This window comes from Ictalurus furcatus, chromosome 22, assembly GCF_023375685.1.
Source record: "Ictalurus furcatus strain D&B chromosome 22, Billie_1.0, whole genome shotgun sequence".
Lineage (NCBI taxonomy): Eukaryota > Metazoa > Chordata > Actinopteri > Siluriformes > Ictaluridae > Ictalurus > Ictalurus furcatus.
Genome location: NC_071276.1, coordinates 12,738,566 through 12,758,731, shown reverse-complemented (window position 1 = coordinate 12,758,731; position 20,166 = coordinate 12,738,566). Strand labels below are relative to the sequence as shown.

At 38.9% G+C, this 20,166-nt stretch overlaps 1 protein-coding gene across 5 annotated transcripts in view; it reads right to left on the bottom strand.

Annotated features, from left to right (window-relative positions):
* kank1a (KN motif and ankyrin repeat domains 1a) overlaps positions 1 to 20,166 on the bottom strand; it is a 49,465-nt gene that overhangs the window by 12,371 nt on the left and 16,928 nt on the right. Inside the window, exons 2-3 of one of the 5 annotated variants that reach the window (XM_053653702.1) lie at positions 19,177 to 19,270; positions 7,078 to 7,200 (exon numbers count right to left, since the gene is read on the bottom strand). In XM_053653702.1, coding sequence (XP_053509677.1) covers positions 7,078 to 7,114 — 37 coding nt within the window. In that variant the 5' untranslated portion in view covers positions 7,115 to 7,200; positions 19,177 to 19,270. Of the gene's footprint in view, positions 1 to 871; positions 1,798 to 4,416; positions 4,522 to 7,077; positions 7,201 to 9,649; positions 12,939 to 19,176; positions 19,271 to 20,166 lie in introns of those variants that run through there. The other 4 variants (XM_053653705.1, XM_053653704.1, XM_053653707.1 and 1 more) reach the window with 4 other exon arrangements.

Genomic DNA, 20,166 nt, shown 5'->3' with positions numbered 1-20,166 from the left:
ATGTAAATAAATAAAAATTCAGACAAGCAAAAAAAAAAAAAAAAAAACAGACCTGCAATTTACAAGTCTATGAAGCCCCTAGAAGTAAACTATAAATGTAACTCATTAATTCTATGTACATTTCCATGAACTAAAGGATTCACTTAAGTTTTTATTGAACCAGAGTGTGATCCAACAGATGCACAGCATAATCTCTCTATAGGGACTGACCACCAAATTAATGTACTCTTGCAGGTAGAAGTATGTTAAGTGTTTTAACAATGTCTGGAAAGCTGCACACATCAATCAAGATGGCCCAAGGAACCAAATTTACATGACAGGCATACCACTGAGAAACACAGATGTCAGGATTAGCGAAACACAGAATTAGGATTAGTGTTTCCACGTCTCACAATGTGGATAACTGAGCACCATTGAGATATTATCTAGGCAACTGGGATAGAATTAAATACTAATAACGGAACCTGTTTCACAATTTTGGCAAAGAGTGGGTTAGCAGGGGTAGGGTCTCTGTATGATACCGCTTCAAAAATTTTTTTAAACAATTCATTCATTGCCACTCCACAAACAAGGCATGCCATGACAGAGGAACACAAATGTAATCCACCTTGCATACATAACATTCAAAACTCCACTGAAGGGATTGAGAATTCCTAACATTTTCAGCCAAGCTACTTTTCAAATCTACAGGAGTATTAAGCATTATTCTCTCAGTATACACTGCATAAAAGTAGCATGCATAACTGTTTATTTTACCTCACCATTTCTAACTCTTCAGCAAGGCAGGCTGCCAGACGAATTCCTTCAAACTGAGAGAATTTGGGAAGGGAAGTCTGGTAATGTAACCTCTAATTCTTCAAGCCCTACTTACCATGCATCAAACAGCAGTCCCTATTTCAGAGCTCCTTGCACTCTTGTAGGCAGTAACAGAGTGTAGAAACCAGAACAAGCTACAGGCAGGCACTTTCTCAATCTTCACTCCATAAGGGGAAAAAATTCCACTATTGGTGTAAACTTAGCCAAGCTCAGCTCGGCTCCCATAGGCTGGCCGCTTCAGCCATTCGTCCAATTACAAGCCTCTGTCTTCTGCCTCTGCTTCTCTTGAAAGATTTTTTTTTTTGAAAATGCCTCATACCCACTCTCCTCTAACAAGGAAGCCTTTCTTCACGACAGTGTTTCAGGCTATAATTATAAATTATATAGACAGACAAAATAAAAAACAACAGGACTCCATTCAAACATTTAATCAAAAGGTTATTCTAGTCTACTGTACCAAAAAGACAAATAAATGTGCTTCAAATAAAACGCTCATTCAACCTCTTGGACAACAGCCATCATACAGTACATGCATGACAACAGCCCCCAGCTTGTTGGAAAACAACCAGACGCAGGACAGTATGGTACAAGGAACAACTGAGCTCTGACTTCAGCGTGTGCAACCCAGGAGGTTGTCAGACCTGTCACAAATAGAGAGCAGCAGAGACAAGTCCAACAAAAGCAGCTTACAGGATAATAATAATCCATCATAACAATGTCCAGTATAAATGACAATGCTGACAAATACACAAACTTTACAGATATTGTGTTAGGACAATTGCCTGGACACAGAGTGTAAAAATCACCACAAACAATTATTTAAAAAAAAAATAAAAAAAAATTAATAATAATAATAATGTAATCCTGGTTAAAATGTAACAAAAATTTTTTCATTTACTAGCTATCTCTGGATTCAGAAAGATGCTCAGAAGATAAACACACAACCAACGCAAGATATTTGTATTAAAGAAAGAACCAAATAATCGTCTGCCGATCTCATTTCATTACCATGTCATTTATCCTGGCCTGTTTGTTTAGTTAGTTTCCTGAGCAAGTCATAATGGCTCCAGTTTTAAATGCACAACGGTTTTGACCAGGCATGTGTCTAGATAACTATTTAAAGCTGAGTGGCTAAAGCAGAAATAAGGAAAGAGTATCAGCCAATAGGGTTGCAGTAAAAGATGACCCCAAAGATAGCTCCAGCTGGATTAGCAAACACACCAAACAGAGTGGCATGATTGTGTCATCATTGAGCTGTTTGTGAACAAACTCTGATTCAACATGAAGGGGCTAGAAGGAGAAAGTGTTAAAACACTAGTTCCTACAGGAAAACCTCAAATTAGAAAACAGCTTGTGGGATAAGTTTAGATTTCAATAAACCTTCTTGGACAATGTAGTCTTGGTTGAAAGACTGGTGAGGGAATATAAGGTATAAGCCAATGTTTGGATTTCAAAATGCCTAATGACCTTTGGATAATGACCGAGCTTTCTCAGTTCCTAGAGACTCATCTCCACATTGCATAGTCACGGTTTTCATTCAGCCTTTCTTTATAAGCATAAAAACCAGAGTTGCCTTGACTAGACAATCTGCTTTTACAATAAACCAAATACAACATTATTGAAAAGTAAACATCTCAAAATAGATAGTTGAAAGCTGTAAAAGCCATATTACTTGCTGAGATAGAATGGAGCATGTGCTCAATTTTCACTTATTTTCACATTGACTAATGGGATGACGACTACATTCTGTACATTTGCCTTACAAAACATTCATTTCAGTTACATGGAATAAGAAAAAGGAGGCTCAACTCAATGTCTTCAACTAAGATGCAACTCTTAATTAAAATTAAAAAAAAAAAAAAAAAGAAAAAAAAAAAGAAAAAAAAAAACATTTAAGACAGGGCACTACTTGACCCTAATCAAAAGATGACAGAAGTGGTTGTTACCAGATCTGTGGCACCTGCTTGAATTGCACTGTTAATGCGCACCATTTCAAGGCAGCTTTGCTAGCATGTAGGTGTAAACGAGTGAAGTCAAGCCAAGATAACATTTGAGGTATGGGAATACTTCACTTTTTTAAAAAAAAAAAAAGAAGAAGATTAAGTGCAACATCTGTAAGTGTTTTACATTTCTATGGTTGACTATTTCCAAAAGTACAGCTTGCCTTAAAGTACAGCTAGCCAAGCTGAAACTTGTTTTCTTTATATAGGATAGACATGCTATAGGATATTAGAATACCACATAAAACAATGTACACATGGTCTCTAAACTGAATTTTTATTTTTAATACCGATTAACATTTTTAACAATCCCACTGAGAAGGAATGTTCGCAATGGCCACTGAGAAGGAATGTTAACCACTTAACCATCTGGTCCAAAAAAAAAAAAGGAAAAAATAATCACTCATCACCACTAATTGGGAACAACTCTGCTCAGATCTTGAGACCACAACCAATAACTATTTTTATCAGCATCTCTTAAATGTGGCGACTTTTAAAATGCAGCTTCTTATTTGAGCCATATAGCTTGCATAAACATTCTGCTTAATCTGGTTATCTACATTCAGGTAGCTATGATTAGGTTTTACTAATCATGGTTTTGCTCATCATATCTGACAACTTCTCATCTACTTCTAGACTAACCTGAGGTTTTTGGCTAACCAAATCTTATTACTCTGTAGACAACGTTCCAGTTTGACACAATGGAGTCGGTGTGACGCTTTCAGAGGGCCAGGTCACTTTAGGAGGTGGAATTCGGCAAATGTTTGCAATGAAAATAAAAGGCAGACAGTCATGTGTGGCCTCGATTGAGCCCAAGTTCAAAATGTGGGAGAAAAATAAACATCGCGTGGCAGATCATTTTACAAACTGCAAATATCTTGAGATGCATCTCGGATTTCAACAACGCCCTTGATGATGCTCTTTTTCGGTCAACTTTAATGCAATAATAAACTTTAATGCAATAATGTTTATAATGTTATATACATTATATGTTTATAATGTAAAACGTTCTAATTGATTTAATAATTTATTACTTTATAATATATAAAGGGGTGGGCCATAAAGCAAAAAAATATTATCACAATACTTGAACATACCAGACATGCATCATGAGGTTTCAACACAGATTAGCCACAGAAAAAAAAAAAAAACATAACTCCTTACATAATTCTGACAATAATGTGAGAAATGAAAAACATTTTCAATAACCAAGCTACAGGCAGGCACTTTCTCAATCTTCACAAGCCAGACCTCAAGCAGACAAAAATGAACCAATAAGATTGGGTAAAATTTAATTGTAAAAGGAAATGGCTAAAATCGCCAGAATTTGTATAACCTATAAAGATACACACGTTATATCGACACACCTTTAAGATAAAAGTAGACATGCCAGTCTATTTACTTACAACTTAAGACAGAAGAGTGGCACATGAAAGCCACAAGTAATACCATTTCTACAATAAAAGCCAGCTACAAGTGTTTTTTTTTCTCTATACAGTTACATTTGCTGCAATTCTCAACAAATTTCTAATATTTTTGCCTAATACCATAATTCAAGAGAAATTGTTAACAGGAGACCATTCTGTTAGTACGCACTCACCTCCGAATCCACAAATGAATGAAAGAAAACTCCATTTAGTGACGAGTGCGGTGTAAGCAGTGCTGTAGCTGGTTACCACTGAGACACTGCTCACACACACACACACACACACACACACGCATTAAACTCAGAGAAAACAAGGGCCCTTTTTCCTCATGCTGGTCTGGTATTTCCTGACCCGTCCCAGGGAAACCACGTCAGCTCCCCAAGTTTAATTACCCTAGGAATTCACGTCATACTCTAACAAACTAGCCGGCTCATTAAAAAAACAACAACAATGCAAAATGTTTCTACATGGCTATACAGGCTAGGCTCAAGAATAATAAACATCCAGAGAATATTTATACTCCTTATTTTAAGCTAACGGTGTTGCATGTCTAAAGACTCCACTAATATTAACAGCTAAACCAGGCACATATGAAAGTCCATCATGTGTACTGAGAAATGATGCTCAGTTGTCCTGTTCCAGTCTATTTAGAGCTGACTGCCCATGGAATAAACGACTAAAACACTACCAGGTTTCAACAATAAAAGTCGGCAATATCCCATATGTGCAATGGGATGGAAATGGCTGAGACAAGAGGGAAAACACTGCTGTGGGTGGTTTAAAATAATAACCAGGCCTAGTTTAATTCAGTGTAGCATTCGAGAATATGACCCATGACAGAGACATTAAAAATACCAAAGGGTCAAGATGGCACGAGATTCATCGTAGTAAATGATTACTTATGACTGGATTAACTCTTTGAATCAACTCCAATTCAATTTGGCAGAGGAACTACGACTGGTAATAGTAGTCCACTGATGTTCACGAGAGAATCCCAGAACTGAAGCATCAAAATGGATTCCAGATATACAGTAAATATGGAATTTAAAAAGGAGATTTCCGAGTTGAATTAAACTATTTGATTAAGATTAAACATTTTGAGCTATTTGCCCCTAAACAGCGGACACTGTTTTTTGGAAGAAATCTGTATGCTGTACACATCACGGTTTAAATGATTTCCAGCAATTGAATATCATTCAAGTCGAAAGGGTTAGCTAGTTGCATTGGCCTATGGGAATAATGTCTTAGCACTATGAACATCAACAACTTCCATTTTAATTGCAAAACATATGGGCTAGCTGATCTGAGAGCCACAGCCTTTGCTAGACCTTTTTGCTCAGATGGCACCATACTATAAGTAAGGAATAACACACAACCGACTGTGCTTTTATACGAATATAATCCAGGCAGTGGTAGTAGGAAAAGGCCCGAAGCGCAGCGGCTTTGCGATTTGCCACTGACTGTTCATTAATAAATTAAAAATGGTAAACACTTTGCACTTTTTAAACTGACTGTAGTTACATTTGAGTTTATGGAACATACATGAAACAAGTAAGTGAAGTTGGGGGGGGGGGGGGGGGCAGCTTTTCATGTTATTGAGAAATCAAATTTACTAATAGTAAAAACAACTATACAGTTAACTTTAAATAAGATGCAGTCCTCTAAAGAGGAGAAAAACAGCTTTACTTCTGATTATAAAGCCTTTGTATAAAAACTAGCCCTCCTCAATGGAAAGGATTCCACTATTTACAGAGCTGTTAATCAGTGACCGCTCCACATTGCCCAGAGGCACAGCTTAGCAACATGCTTCTAACAAGTTCCCTGACTTTATCGTCATTTGAATTGTACAGAATGGTAAAGAATCTTGTTTAAACTATCATGGACAAACAGTTTTATGCAAACATCTCGACATCAAAGTGGCTGAAGTGAAGACCCTTCATGCATATAGCATGGTCCAAGCTAGACTGCTGACTGAGACATCCATGTTAAGCAAAACTCCTTCTGTGATCATTCTATGAGTGTTCGGGATGTTCTGATCAGTGCTTTAGGGAAAATCCCTGGTTACACACAAACAAGGAATAAAATTGGTGCAAATGATCTGTCTTTCATGTGATCCTATACATCACCTATAGGTGATAAGTGACAACCTACAAATAAGTCTGAGAAACTAATTGAAAACCTGGATTTGACAAACAGATTTGAAACCCAAGAAACAACTCATGAGAAAGTCCAAGAATTTTGAAATATATGGTATAATAAAATGCATACTTTTTTTCTTACCCAGGTGTAAAGAGGTGAACGGTATGCGTACATGGACTAACACAGCCCCAGCACATATTTCACACCACAGTGACCAAATCCTCCTCCTACACTTGTGTGTACTCTTTAAAACCAATTGAATTCTACAGTTCATAATTCCTGTGTGCCATTTTGAACAATGGACAGATGTATTGTTTATCAATCTGAGTTAAAGCCCTGTGGATTTAAATCTTTATTATAATTTCACCATGGTTTGAAGAAGACAGCCTGATTAGAGATTTTATGAATGAATAGTCACTCTAAGAAGTTCAAGTATATTATCATGAAGGTGTATGTATATTATCGGGGGTTGATATGAAGGCTTTAACAATATTTACTGGCTTTTCATTGTATCTTTGTTCTTATTGAAATTTCCCATCCATGTCCGGGGCCAACAGAGCAAAACTGGCAGTGCCAATACTGGGTGGGATGGATGGCATTACTCTCTACCCTGTCAACCACAGTGACACTAGCCAATCATGGGCATCTCTGAGCCAAATATATTTGATCTACACATTATGAGGAAGCAGTCTTACCTGCACGATCGCCGTTAAGGTGCGTGGTCTGGGCCATGGCTACAGCCAATCACTCTCAACCCCACACAGGTGCTGAATGGGGTCATGCAAATGCCATGCATCAAATCCAGCTTACCATGCAACCTGATGACAGGAAACACACACATCTTCAAGGTAAAACATCATGCACTGCATACGGTCTGTACACATTGTCAACGTCAGAAAAGATTATGGCATGCATACTTTATAAAAATAAATAAATAAATTAGTGCCAGTGTTTGACATGCTTAAGTATAATGTCAGTCTGGTTACACACTCACAAATTAGTAACAATGTGCACAATTCTGATGTTATTATATATGCACAAAGGTAAAAGTTAGTGACAAGGTTAGCGTTTGTATCTTTTCTTACAACAAATTTTCTTGCAATTCTTTTCTCCCGAGATCAGACTGAACAAGCTTAGAACCACGTGTAATGTCGGCAATGCATAGTCATGGTTATAAAGCCTTAAGAAAACACTTTCTGTGAAATTCAAGGGGCATTTCAAGGGAAAGAGGAAATTATGAATGAAGTGTACACAGATCATCATTCCACTCCAATGCAGCACACACAAGTGATTTCATTCAGCACCATCCCAACACTGCTTTGTTTTGGCTTATGTAAAGGCACAATGCAGTATACAAAGAAAAAGCAAACTAGGTCAATATGAACGCCGCACATAAGGCCCTTATATCCGAGCACAGCAGAGACCTTCTTTGCTTTTTTAGTTCTGGGCAACAAAACAGGGCTCCATTTCCAGAGTGGCACCTGAGAGATACTCTAAATAAACCTGGGTAAACTTTAAAAGGAATGAGGTCAAATATAGACTGGAACAAAATACTTTGTCTTGAGTCAGCTCAATAGCTAGTTTATCTATGTTGTGAAAATAAACAGTGAAGGAGGCAGACATGAATCCCACCAATCAGGGGCCAGAATGAGGCTCTTTGACCATGTAATGCCGATCATGTGACACCCGGTCATCAATTCAAGTGCTAAAGTCCTAGGTGGGAAAGTGTCCAGGATGGTGGACACTACTGAACACATTGATGCGATCATTCGGCTTAGGCAGAGACACACGTGCAAATGAGGTTGAGCCTGAGTTTACAGCCTGCCTTATAAATTCCTAAAACAAAAACCCAGCAGGAAATAGAAGCCTATGTTCCCAGAAGAGCATATCAGAACCATGTCGAACAATGCTAGATGTTAATCTTTATAACCAGTGCCAAAAGCAACACACAAAAAATGCGACTACCTAAAACAAATAGAAAATAATGGAAAACACCAAAGCAGAACCAAATGTACATGGCACAGCTCGGTAACGAATGCATACCCAGGTTTATCCGTATCCTGGCTGAGAGTGTGTTGGTTTATCATCACAGAACATGAAATGTGGAGGAGTTTCTCTGGAGGTTATCGGGTGGTGACTAGTGATAGGCATGTTTTTAGAAGTAGTTACTCAAACGATTCTGAAATGAAACAAGGTTGAATCCCAAATGTCGTCCTATTCACTTCTTAGGGTACAACATGGCATCACTGTATGCCGTTCTATGAATCCACAGAAAAATGCACAAAGCTGTAAGTAGGTCATTAAGACTAGAGAAAGAACATTGTCTGTCAAACATGGACTGCACTATTTTTCATTTGCTTGAGCAGTTTCAGGGCACACTTTCAACAACTCAACCACTCAACCCAAAACACACACTCCCTTCATGCTTCATTTAGGCAACCAACAATAAAACAATAAGGAACAGCATGACCAGACAGCTGTGCAATGAACAAAACTCTTTGCTATTTGAAGTGAAAACTTGCCAAAAACTCCCCAGGGTCTCATACCCTATGACTCAATAATATCCGGCCACACTCTGGCCAAAGTATGGTGAACAGCTCTAAAACCTGACTTCCTTTCCCAGTAAAATTACCAGTGTTGAAATTACATACTGCAGGACAGCATTAACATCACAGTAATCATAACAATGCTGCATAAACATGCTAAAATACAATATGTACAACACACTTATTGCATGTTCATCTTTTATGGAGTACAATACAAGTAATTCTTAAAACTTTGGGGGGAATTCACAGAAAGTAGATTAAAGCTATAACAATAAAATATTACAGTACACATCAGTGTTCACAATATAAGCTGAATTTTGTAAGGAGTCTCACATCACAATAAGAGAGATCTGAACTGGGCGAGTACATGATATTTCATGGTCATATGCAGCTGACTTTAAATCCACAAGTCCTATTTAATTACATCGTTAATTGTGGAGGATCAAAGACTCTAGGCTTTAAATATATAACACAAACTAGATATAGAATAACTCTAACTTTGGATTCCCTTAAACAGTACTTATAAACGTTCAGCCTTTCAATGGATATGAACACTTTTTAGTCTATGATAAAACCTAAACTTTGTCTGAAAACCAATATTGTGCATGTTTAAATTTGCAAAATTACAAAAAAAAACCCAAAAAAAACACAACAATGAGAAATTTTATTAAGGTTGTAGTAATATACAACATACTCAAAATACGGAGCAACATGGACCTACCGTCCTCCTTCATCCTAAAATCCCGTCACTTCCACAGCAGTTAGGTGCAGAGACTACTCCGATCCTAGTCCTGCACCAACGCACTTAGCGCCGGGTCTAACGTGCTAACGTGTTGCAGCCAGAATTAGCCGCGTTGCTGAGAAGACAGTGAAATGATCTAGGTCCTATATCAGGAAATGACACATCCTGACTGGAGAGATCAGTAAACTGTCTAGCAGTCTGCACCCTATAAAAGACCCTCAGGTAGAAGAACTAGCTAGGATGCCAAGACCAACATCGAGACATGTCTGAAGACTGCAACAGCACTAAAGCTTATTTAATAGAAGCTAAGATGTACAGGAGAATTTGTGATTGTGTGTACACTTGCAGGGCACGCCTATATGTACAACACCCAACCCATAAATGTCTAATACCAGTTTTGTCCTGACCTGATCGCAGGGAGGTTCTATTAGGTTATAGCTGCATTAACAGCAAGTGAGATTTATAAGTGGAAGAAGGGTTGGAGGTGTATCATGTCTCAGTTGATGGCAAAATGTCCATAAAATCATCTTGGATATGATCTGTCTGGGTCAAATAACACAGTTTATGACCAGTAGACCAGGCTACCTTGGTTGTCGTCTAACACTGCAAAAAAAAAAAAAAAACTAACAATATTAATGCAACTTAGTTTGCACTCATGTAACAGCATCATGCTAGTAAAACAATACTGATGACTAGTGTCACGATCACCAAAATCCTTCCAGCAGTAATCTCTCTCTTACTAATACTATACTCGTGACATAATAATAATAAAAAAAAATTTTAAGTGTTGGTGTGAGGTATCATCAGATGAAGACGCATACTAGTGAGCTCAGCTAACACATTCCATGTCTCTAAAGTGCGAAAGGAATCACCCGAAAGTTCCTCCCAGACAGAGGCAAAACGCTGCAGACGTGTGCAGGTCCATGCAAAATGCTGGTTCAGTTCTAACCGGGAGGAGAAAGCATTAAAAACATAGGGATAATGTTGTTCCATTTCAGATAGCTAGACATCAATGCGAAATTTAAGAGAGATTCTCGCAAGACTGAACATGATCTACTTTTCTACTCATGACCAACCTTAAGGCCATGGGCCACATTGAAGACAGGAGCACACATTTAACCACAGAACCAATCCTCACACATAAACTTCATGTGCAAATATTTAGACATATTTGTGATATTTCCATCTTCCCTTTACGTGCCACAGCTTGCTCACTCAATGGTCAAATGCTTCCCCGGTTTGGGTGAAGCTTAGCAGATCATTCCAACAACCAACAAGACACCGTCCCTGAATTACCTCTTGCCGGTAAAATGGTGTTGAATAGTTTGTTCTATGCCATTCCAAAAACCACCCAAGCTATTAGCATGAATGCAGTTAACGTGACGCAAACAAACAATGATGCCACTTAAACACCCAGTCACAGTTTTGTTCATGTATTTTTCACCTAACTTCCTTCTACTCGACTTAGCTGATTTTCCTTCCTAAATAATTTGACACATTAGTTTGAAATGTTCAAGAACCACACCCAGCATCCCTGTTCCTTCTCCATGAGTGCAGATGTGCACAGCATGTACAGTCAACTGCAGAACAAAAGCCCTACTAATTCCCCCAAGCATTATACACAAAACACAAAGCTGACCGAAATGGCAGAACGATCCCACACAAGACGCCAATTCCCAAGTTCTTTTGACATCAAGTTGATGATATCTAGATGATTTTTTGAATAGGGTGCACTGCTGAATTAAAATACCTTAATATGACCACCTTTCACTATGCAGCACCAAGTAGTGCAGTAGATCTATGAGCTCATATTCCAGCTTAAGAAAAAAGAAAAAGGATCAGGAAAAATAATAGACCCATTACACACTGGTTAATTCTCAGAAACGGTCCATCTATCCCTGACAGAACAATCCATCAGTGATGGTCTACCCTCTATCAGTCTCACAAAATTTAGCATCAATTTCCAAAGAAAAACTAAACCCCGTCAAGACATCAACACTTCAGCTAAATTAACCATGAACCATGACCAATGATTTCAATGCAATTATGCTGACAGAGAAGCAGACAGTGCTGGGAGTAATATGAAACCCCAGGTTCTGAGGTGGAGTGGCGTTCAAGAGCTCTACAACTCCAAAACACATAGCTGTTCCAGTTCATTCGCCAGTTCTTTGACTTCTTAGGATCACTGTGTGTCCTTTGTAGATGCACAGAGGCTGCAGGCACTGAGAAATTTGTGCAAACCCACAAGGCCTATATTGTTTGATCAAAGCCATTGAGAGATGTTTTTTAGAAAGAGTGGATGAGAGTATGCAGAACTTTGAGTAATGACTAATAGACGACAAAATATAACAAAACACAGACAAATCTCATCATGTTACCAGCAAAAACTCAGACAGCTAACTTCCTCCTCATTAGCAGCCACTGTGAAAAAGCCTGCACCTATCGCCTCATAAATGTGGTTGATTTTCCAGCATGCATGGCTGTTTTCCAGCGATGGAAAAACTGTGTGGTGTTTACATACAAGCACCAGCTACCCTTGCCCCACTTATAAAGACTTTAACATGAAGCCTAACTGGCAGCTATTTGTCTTTGAATTCAGGCAGCTGGAGTTCATTAACCCAACCATGGCAGTGCTAGAGACTGGACTACAAAAAAAAATAAAAAAATAAAAAGGCAGGAGGGCTGCACACCTGTGCATTCGCATTAGTCTTGATCCGGGCCAAGGCACTGGAGCTTAGCAGCGCTGCAACAACCACACTTTTATTACCAAAGCCACCATACCATGCCCCATCCTCTCCTTTCAAATCCGGCTTCAAAAGCGATATAATTATCTTGACAGGCATCAGAGAAAACAATGACGACTCGGAATCAAAGATGAGTTTTCTTTCTTCCTTCCACTTTCCTGAATTAGCTCCTTTCCTCTCCTCTTAGGCTTTTTCTGCTCAAAGGGCTCGTCTTCCAAATTAAAATGGCATTTCTTAAAGGCTATTTAATTTCTGAATAGATGCTGGTCTAAGGCAAGAAGCTCAAGAATCAATTCAGCTCACCGCTATGCCAATCAAAATGCTATAATTCCCCAAGCCAGGCACCACAGGGTATCTTGTAATGTTCACTCTGGGTCAAAAAATTGCCTTTAAAAAAAGTACACTGGATTACCTGACTATTCAGAACAGCATACACCAATACTATCCAAAATGACAGTCATCTATTTGTTAACATCAAATCTTTCAGCTCTCAATCTCCACCTCCTAAAGATGACTATGCACTCCAGGCAACATAAGGATATCAAAATAATAAGAGGCCTGACTAAGTGGAGCCAACCCCAATTCAGTCATGCTAATTATACACCTTCATTTGAGCCCAGCATTGAGAATAACGTCATCATGATCTACTTTTGTCCTGATCACCATCATGCCTAGCTGTATCAGCAGTAAACGGCTCTCTTGGGGAGAGGCAAAAGGTCTGTTTATTAAGTGAAAATTCTACTTAAATGGTCAAGCAACATTCCTGTGTGAAAGACAGCTGCATTCCTTTATAGGCAAAACCAAGGTGTGGAGTTGGTATGCTATAGCAGGTGATCAATCTAAACCACCTGAGAAAGGCAGTATAAACTAAGCTAAAAATATCAAGTTGTTTTCTAAAAGGAATAAGGAATTTTAATGGGTCTGGAGGCACATCCCAGGATTAGGGCACTGGATTGGATTTCAATCCCTCGTTTAATTTAAAATTCTCTCCCTCTCTCTCACACACACACACACACACATACACACACACACACACACACACACACACTTACTTCAGAAGTCATCTCCACATTTAGAGTAGGAGAATTTAACTCCAAGAATGTAAGGCGCTTAAAATGACCTCAGCAGAAAAACACAGATTCTCTTTCTACTAAATTACAGGACTAGAATAACAAAAAAAAGGCCACAGACTTTACATTTCTTAGGGCTATTCTTTGGAGGAATTGTAGTGATTTTGTCAGACAAATTAAACTTTACAAGAAACATGCAATGTGAGCGAAATGTTTAATGTGGATTTCAAAGCAGTGTGTAAGAAAAGCTGGAAGACACCAGCCTTTCAGATGAAAGAGTATTCACTCACTAAATATATAGTCTGTTGGCACCTTCTTTCTTTCTTTCAGCGTATGTGCCCAAAAAAGGCCTCTGCCCAGACGTTTTCTCAAAGCAATAATACAGTGTACTGAATAAGACACTACCATTGTCCAGTGTGGGGAGGTTAAAAACCTGAGCTGACCTAATCTACAGAACACATTGCATTATCTGGACCCATGCTGAGCTAATGGGCTAAAGCATTGTGTGTATTAAGTTTAATTTGTGCTTCTTGCTTCTGCAGGTTTGGCTGATTACACTCAGGCAACACTGCCATCTAGAGACATGGACAAAATCAGTAAAAATAAATAAATAAATAAATAAAATTAAACCCTGCTCTTTTATTAACAAGACAATATCAAGCTATGAAAGTGATCTGGCCAGCTTCTGTTTAAGAGACTATGGAATGTAACCTAAAAGAAAATTTCAGTCTCTATCAACTGCACACAGGCATCTCATTCACAAAAAGACATCACAATTACCTCAGAACTGCTTTGTCCTATGATTCTCCAGCACAGTCCAAAGTATATGGGTGAATAACAGGTGGAGAAGATATCCAAATAAAAACAAAATAATTCAACCATTTCGACCAAACTATACTGTGCAATTCAGAAAAACACATTTTTCTTGCAAAATGTGCTTGAAAGACATGGTCTTCATGGCTAGTAGAAAGACCGCATGCAGTGAGGCTCAGATGGCAAACCTCACAGTGTCATTCAACAATGACTCGACCCCCCTTTGCATACCCAAGAGACAACTGAAGGGCCTGGGAGGTGTCTAAATCGGTCACGCCCGCTGTCCAAAACATGCACATATAGACATACGTGACAAGTTCAACTGTTCCCCAGTGCAGGTTTTCTTTCAGTAATCTCTCAGATCTTGAAGGTCTCCTTCTCTCACACTTGGTCTAGTTCTTATTCACTCTTTGCTGCTCATGCCCTTTCTTCTACCTTTTATCCCCCCTTTCTTTGTTATCAGCTCCCCTCTGTCCATTTGACCAAGGACAGGCTGGAGCCAGTTATTTATTTAGCTCTCCAGTGGAGCCAGGCAGACTGAGGGGCCCATAGGTGGTCTTCCCTACTTCAGAGATCTAAAATACAGTGAGAGAACAAGAGACCCCTAACCTCCTTTCACAAAAAACATACACACAGTCAGATTTGATTCAATCTAGAAATTCAGCTTGATTAAGATAGTCAGCTTGTACTTTTTGACTTTTGAAACACAATGGTAAATGTTTGCATAGCCCCCGGGAATTCCACCTTTTAATGAGTTGGGTGACCTTCAGAAGCTCTCGTCATCCACTCTCAGCTCCCAAGCACCAACAGAAAGCTGTAGTTAAATGGAGGAACAACAGAGGGCTTTGCTCACCCGACTTCAAACAGCAACCTATCAACATGCTTGTTGGACCCATGAAGTGTCAGGTTACCTCAGCCTGGAATCCTATGGAGATGGACGGTTGACTTTAAGTGAACCGAAAGACCAATTTATTCCAAAACAGCCTTTTAAGTAGTTGTCTGACTTTTTAAACTAAATGGCTGGGGGTGACGTCTTTAAATATTCCTTGGCATCATCTAAAAGAAAAAGTAAGGAGAGAATACCAAGTAACAAAGTCTGGCCTTGCATATGAGGTGAAAGCAAATGTAGCAACTATTACAATGCAGCACAAATCTTAAGGGAATGAAATAAGTCAAGACTTGAGAACAAGGAAAATATTGCCAGTAAAAACTGGGGGGGCGGGGGGGGTGGGGGGTTCAGAGAAAAAAAAAAAAGAAATATAACCCATAAGCTTAGTGAAATGAATTTCCAACCAAACTCATCCTGCCAGTTTTAAACACAGCAGGGTTTAAAAGCAAGTAGAATTTGTCTGACCGGGTTACTTAAGCTGGCCAAGCATCAACTGGTACTACACAAACAAAACTATGTCTGAGCCACATGTGCAGCTAAATTGCCAATTCCCTAGTTGGTCATCTTATCCATCAAATGTGAACCCATTTGCTAGCAGCACATTAAAAACCAGTTTCCCTTTCTTCCTTACAAAGGAGGACTTCCCATGCTCCTAACACAAACAGCTAGAGCATCTCCTGTACAAGTATGACAAATCATCTGCAGACTGATCTTCAAATGTGCTTTAATGGACATTTCCGATTTCACTTTGCATATACATCAATTCAAAAAGCAACTGACAAGAAGAATGATGACCTTCAACAACTCAGCTGGAAAACACACATGCATTACATAATCACTGTGACACAGGACTCCACCAGCCGAGCTTTTGCATAATCATGAATCGGCTCATTGCCGTGTGGCTGGTCCTATTGTATTCACTTGGAATTCATATTCAAGACTCTGATCTACTGTTTATGCCTCTCCATCTGCTGGGTAGTGAGCAGAGCAGCTGTTCGTCCCACTACATCCCCCTGACATAGCTAGCCTTTTGTTTTCAGTGGTGGAGATGGTCCAAAGGGACAACATGAGGTGACATCATGGTCAGGGATGATTAAAATCGTTCTTTGCTATACAGACTGATATCAGTGGGCATGATGTGGACTGGGCTTACTGAAGTGGGCTTAGCGATGCTGTTGAGGAGCAACCGACGTGAGGGTATACATATTCCCTTGGCTAATACATAGTCGTATGTTATTGGAGGTTTAATGGTTAGCACGTGGGGGTTCGAATCCTGCCTCCACCCTGTGTGCTTCTGGGGTTTCCTTCAGGTTTCATCCCACAGTACAAAGACATGTGCTGTAGGCTGATTGGCATTTCCAAATTGTCCGCAGTGTGTGAATGGGCGTGTGAATGTGTGCGCGATTGAGGCCTGCAATGGATTGGCACCCCGTCCAGGGTGCCCCTCACCTTTTGCTCCGAGTCCCCTGTGAAAGGCTCCAGGCTCCCCTACGACCCTGTGTAGGATAAGTATGGAAGATTGATGGATGTTATTGGAGCACTAAAGACAGATTAGCGTAAGGGCTAAAGTATGGAACAAGCAAAGATGCTGTTTTCTTCACACTTTCGGTTTCCTGAGACAAATGACCTTGGTAATATACATTCAATAATGAAATCCTTTTTTGCAGAAAATGGATGCAGAAAGAGAACATACATTCTGCATATTCTTCCCATTTAGGCTGTTGTCCCAATCCTAGCAGCCCTGGGACTTTGGGATTGCTCCCGTTTAAGTGTGCTGAAACATCACTCATGATGGGATCGCATGGAGGTGCCATGCAATAACAGTAGAAATTAGTTCCTGCGGTAAAATAGAGAAAGGCCAAGACGGCCTCTGGCACAATAATGGAAGCACTAGTGACTGTGTAGGCGGTGTTGCATGGACAGATACAAAACAGATGTTTAAATAAATTGTAATGTTTTCTTAAGAAATGACCATATCAAGCTAATCAGCCAATCCTAAAGTCATTTTCCAAGTATTAATGTGTAACTGAGGACCAAGAAAACTTACAATACAAACACAAAGGTGAAAAGTGTAAAGAGGGAAATGCATTAACAATTAACCTCATACATAAAGCCAAAAGACTGCACAGTTTTGGGGTTGAAGAATAATTTTATAATACTATAATAATTACACTTAGAGAACCGGCCATCTAGTTAAAGATTTACTACAGTATTCCAAACTTCAAGCTCTTGACAAAGATGCATTGCCAGTTTCACAGACCACAACATTTCCCTACATCATTAGATAGGACAGATTAAAATCTCACATTTTGTGTGTGGTCTTGAACATCAGTGTATTTAATCTCGTGTACGCTCACATGCCAGTCTTCTAGCCGTCACTAGATTGTATGGTACAGTTTGTCGACAAGAACCACCAAATTTACCAGTAGGAGGCTTTGTGACTGATACCGTAAACAACCAAACTCACTTATCCCGTATCCAGTGAGACAGAATGTCTTAAAAATTTTCAATCCAGTGACTATAAATTGCTCCTAAAAGCTTGTTATCAAAGTTCAAAAGGTTTACACTGCACAAATATGTGCATATTATGTGTTAACTACACCATTGTCCAATCTGTCCTCTACCAAGCACAGATTAACGACAGTTTCATCAGGGAGAGAGTACAGCGTTTGCAGTGTTTTGGGTATACACTTTAATTCCTGAATATTATGGCAGCATGGTACAGCCCACACAGGAGAAGCACACAACAACATTGTCCTGTTAATTGAAAGATGGAGTCGCTCAACGTGTCAGGAAGACAATAACATCACAAATGCTATGGACAGCAAATCAACACAGAGCACCAAATGAGCTTGACCCCAAAAACCATCCCGTATGCGCCAATGTCAATCGGCTCAAACCTAATGAAGGAACAGCCTCAGATAGAATCGGATTGCCACCTTGATTCTGAAGCTTGTGGCCGACCAAGTTATTACATGGGCGGTGCAGCTCAGGCTGAGACACATCTTTATGAGCACTTTGGCATAGGACAAGTTTGATGAACAACGTTAGTCCTGGGCATGGAAGGGGAAAAAAAGTGTACACTTTTGCTCAAGGAGTCACTTAAAGCCTACAGGTTTCTACACATCTCCTGCTAAACCTGTTAAGAAAAAAAATCAAACAAACCCAGAGTTGAACAATTTAATACATTATGACCTTTGTATTACATTACTAACATTAAAATTAGTAATTACATTACCAGCTCAAATTCGTTCTTAACGCACAGAAACTTAGATATATAGATATTGTTACATTATGATTCCCCGTAGTTTTAAATACTGCGAAAGAGACATTCAATATTAGCTACTAACATGTACACATAATTGCTGGTTTATTCTTAAATACTAAGCCTTTTTCTGTTAGTTGCAGTGCATAAAAAGATGAAACGTCTTACGTACTTTAAAGATTTTTTTTATGCACACTACAGCATATCAAGCTCTTCCATAAGCACACTGTGGTGTGTAGTTACTGTACACCATGATGTGTGCCCAGTGCTGTGGTTGACAGTGTGTCAAAAGCATCCGGACATCCATTCATAAAGCTAGCACCTGCACAATGGAGCTCTGTCTAAGAATACCTCCCCAAGCAACAGGAGTAGGACGGTGAAATCACAAGCAGACAATCCATTTTAAAAGTATCACGCCTTTTCATGTGGAAAAAAGGCCTCACGGTATTGAAAGAGTATGCATGAATGTTAAAATGAAGAAAAAAATGTAAATGCTTTCATCCAAATTGACTTATTAGCCAGTTACACCTAACTTGGTTTAAAGTGCCTAGCCCAAAGCCATATGACCTTCAGCAGCAATCAAACCTGTTGAGTCATACAGTTATCAGACTGCAGAGCATAACAAAGTGCATTAAAAGTAATGGTTGAAGGGAGTGTATGAAGTAATAATCAGTACAAACCGTTTGAAGTGAGTACTCGAGGACTGAAAAGTAGGAGAGAATTACCTGTGTGCACCCTCCACTTTCAGAAACCAAACTACTTAAAAGTATTTTGTGTGGTCCGGAGGAACTACTTCATGAACAGACTGCTAGCTTTTGCCTAAAGAAGAGAGGAAAAAGATGGAAAACTTAAGTCATTGTGCAAAAATATATTTCACAGGCAGAGTGAAAGTTATTTGTAGTCTAACTGTATTCATAAAAAAAAAAAAAAAAAAAAAAAGAAAAACCATCATGAGCTTTTGGATAGTACAGAGACTAAAAATTTTTTTAATAAATAAATAAAGAAAGAAAGATTTTCACAAATGAGTAGCACTCGAAGGACACTAGAGTTAGACGGAAAAAATGAATACACAGATGAGTATGAACAATCACTGTGACAAGACCTAAGGTTTAGGTGCTCTTCTCCATTACATGCACCATCAGGAATAAGACAGGAAACGCCATAATCTAACGTGATGTGCTGAAAAGAACTGAACTCTAAAATACATTAAAATGCATAAAATGTTTATTTACAATTCTGAACAACGAATGCTTACATACATTTTAGTATTTCTTTTTTTATACACAGCGTGGATTGCATCCTCCAGATCTATTTAAAAAGTATTTATTTGAACATACAGTGCAAAAACCAAAATACCTTTCATTTGCTGAACTCACATTTCGCTGCTAATGTCACAGCTGAGAGGTCCATTCAACTCTCAATGTAAGGGCTGTGAATAGTAATTATGAAATACTATGGGGCTTTCATAATGCATCTCCTCATATATACTTGTCCTTTATTGTTTATCCCTGCTGAAAAGAACAACTGAAAACCCCACAGAATCTGTAATGATTTTAAAGGTTATAATGGGAATTGTATTGGTTTTAATGGAAATTAACGGTCCCTGTGGGTCTCTATTGGTAATTTGTCATCTTCTATTGGTGGTATGTTATGTCTAGTGGATACCATTAAGAACCAATAATGGTAATGGTTTAATGTTAAGCTTTTGGTTTGTA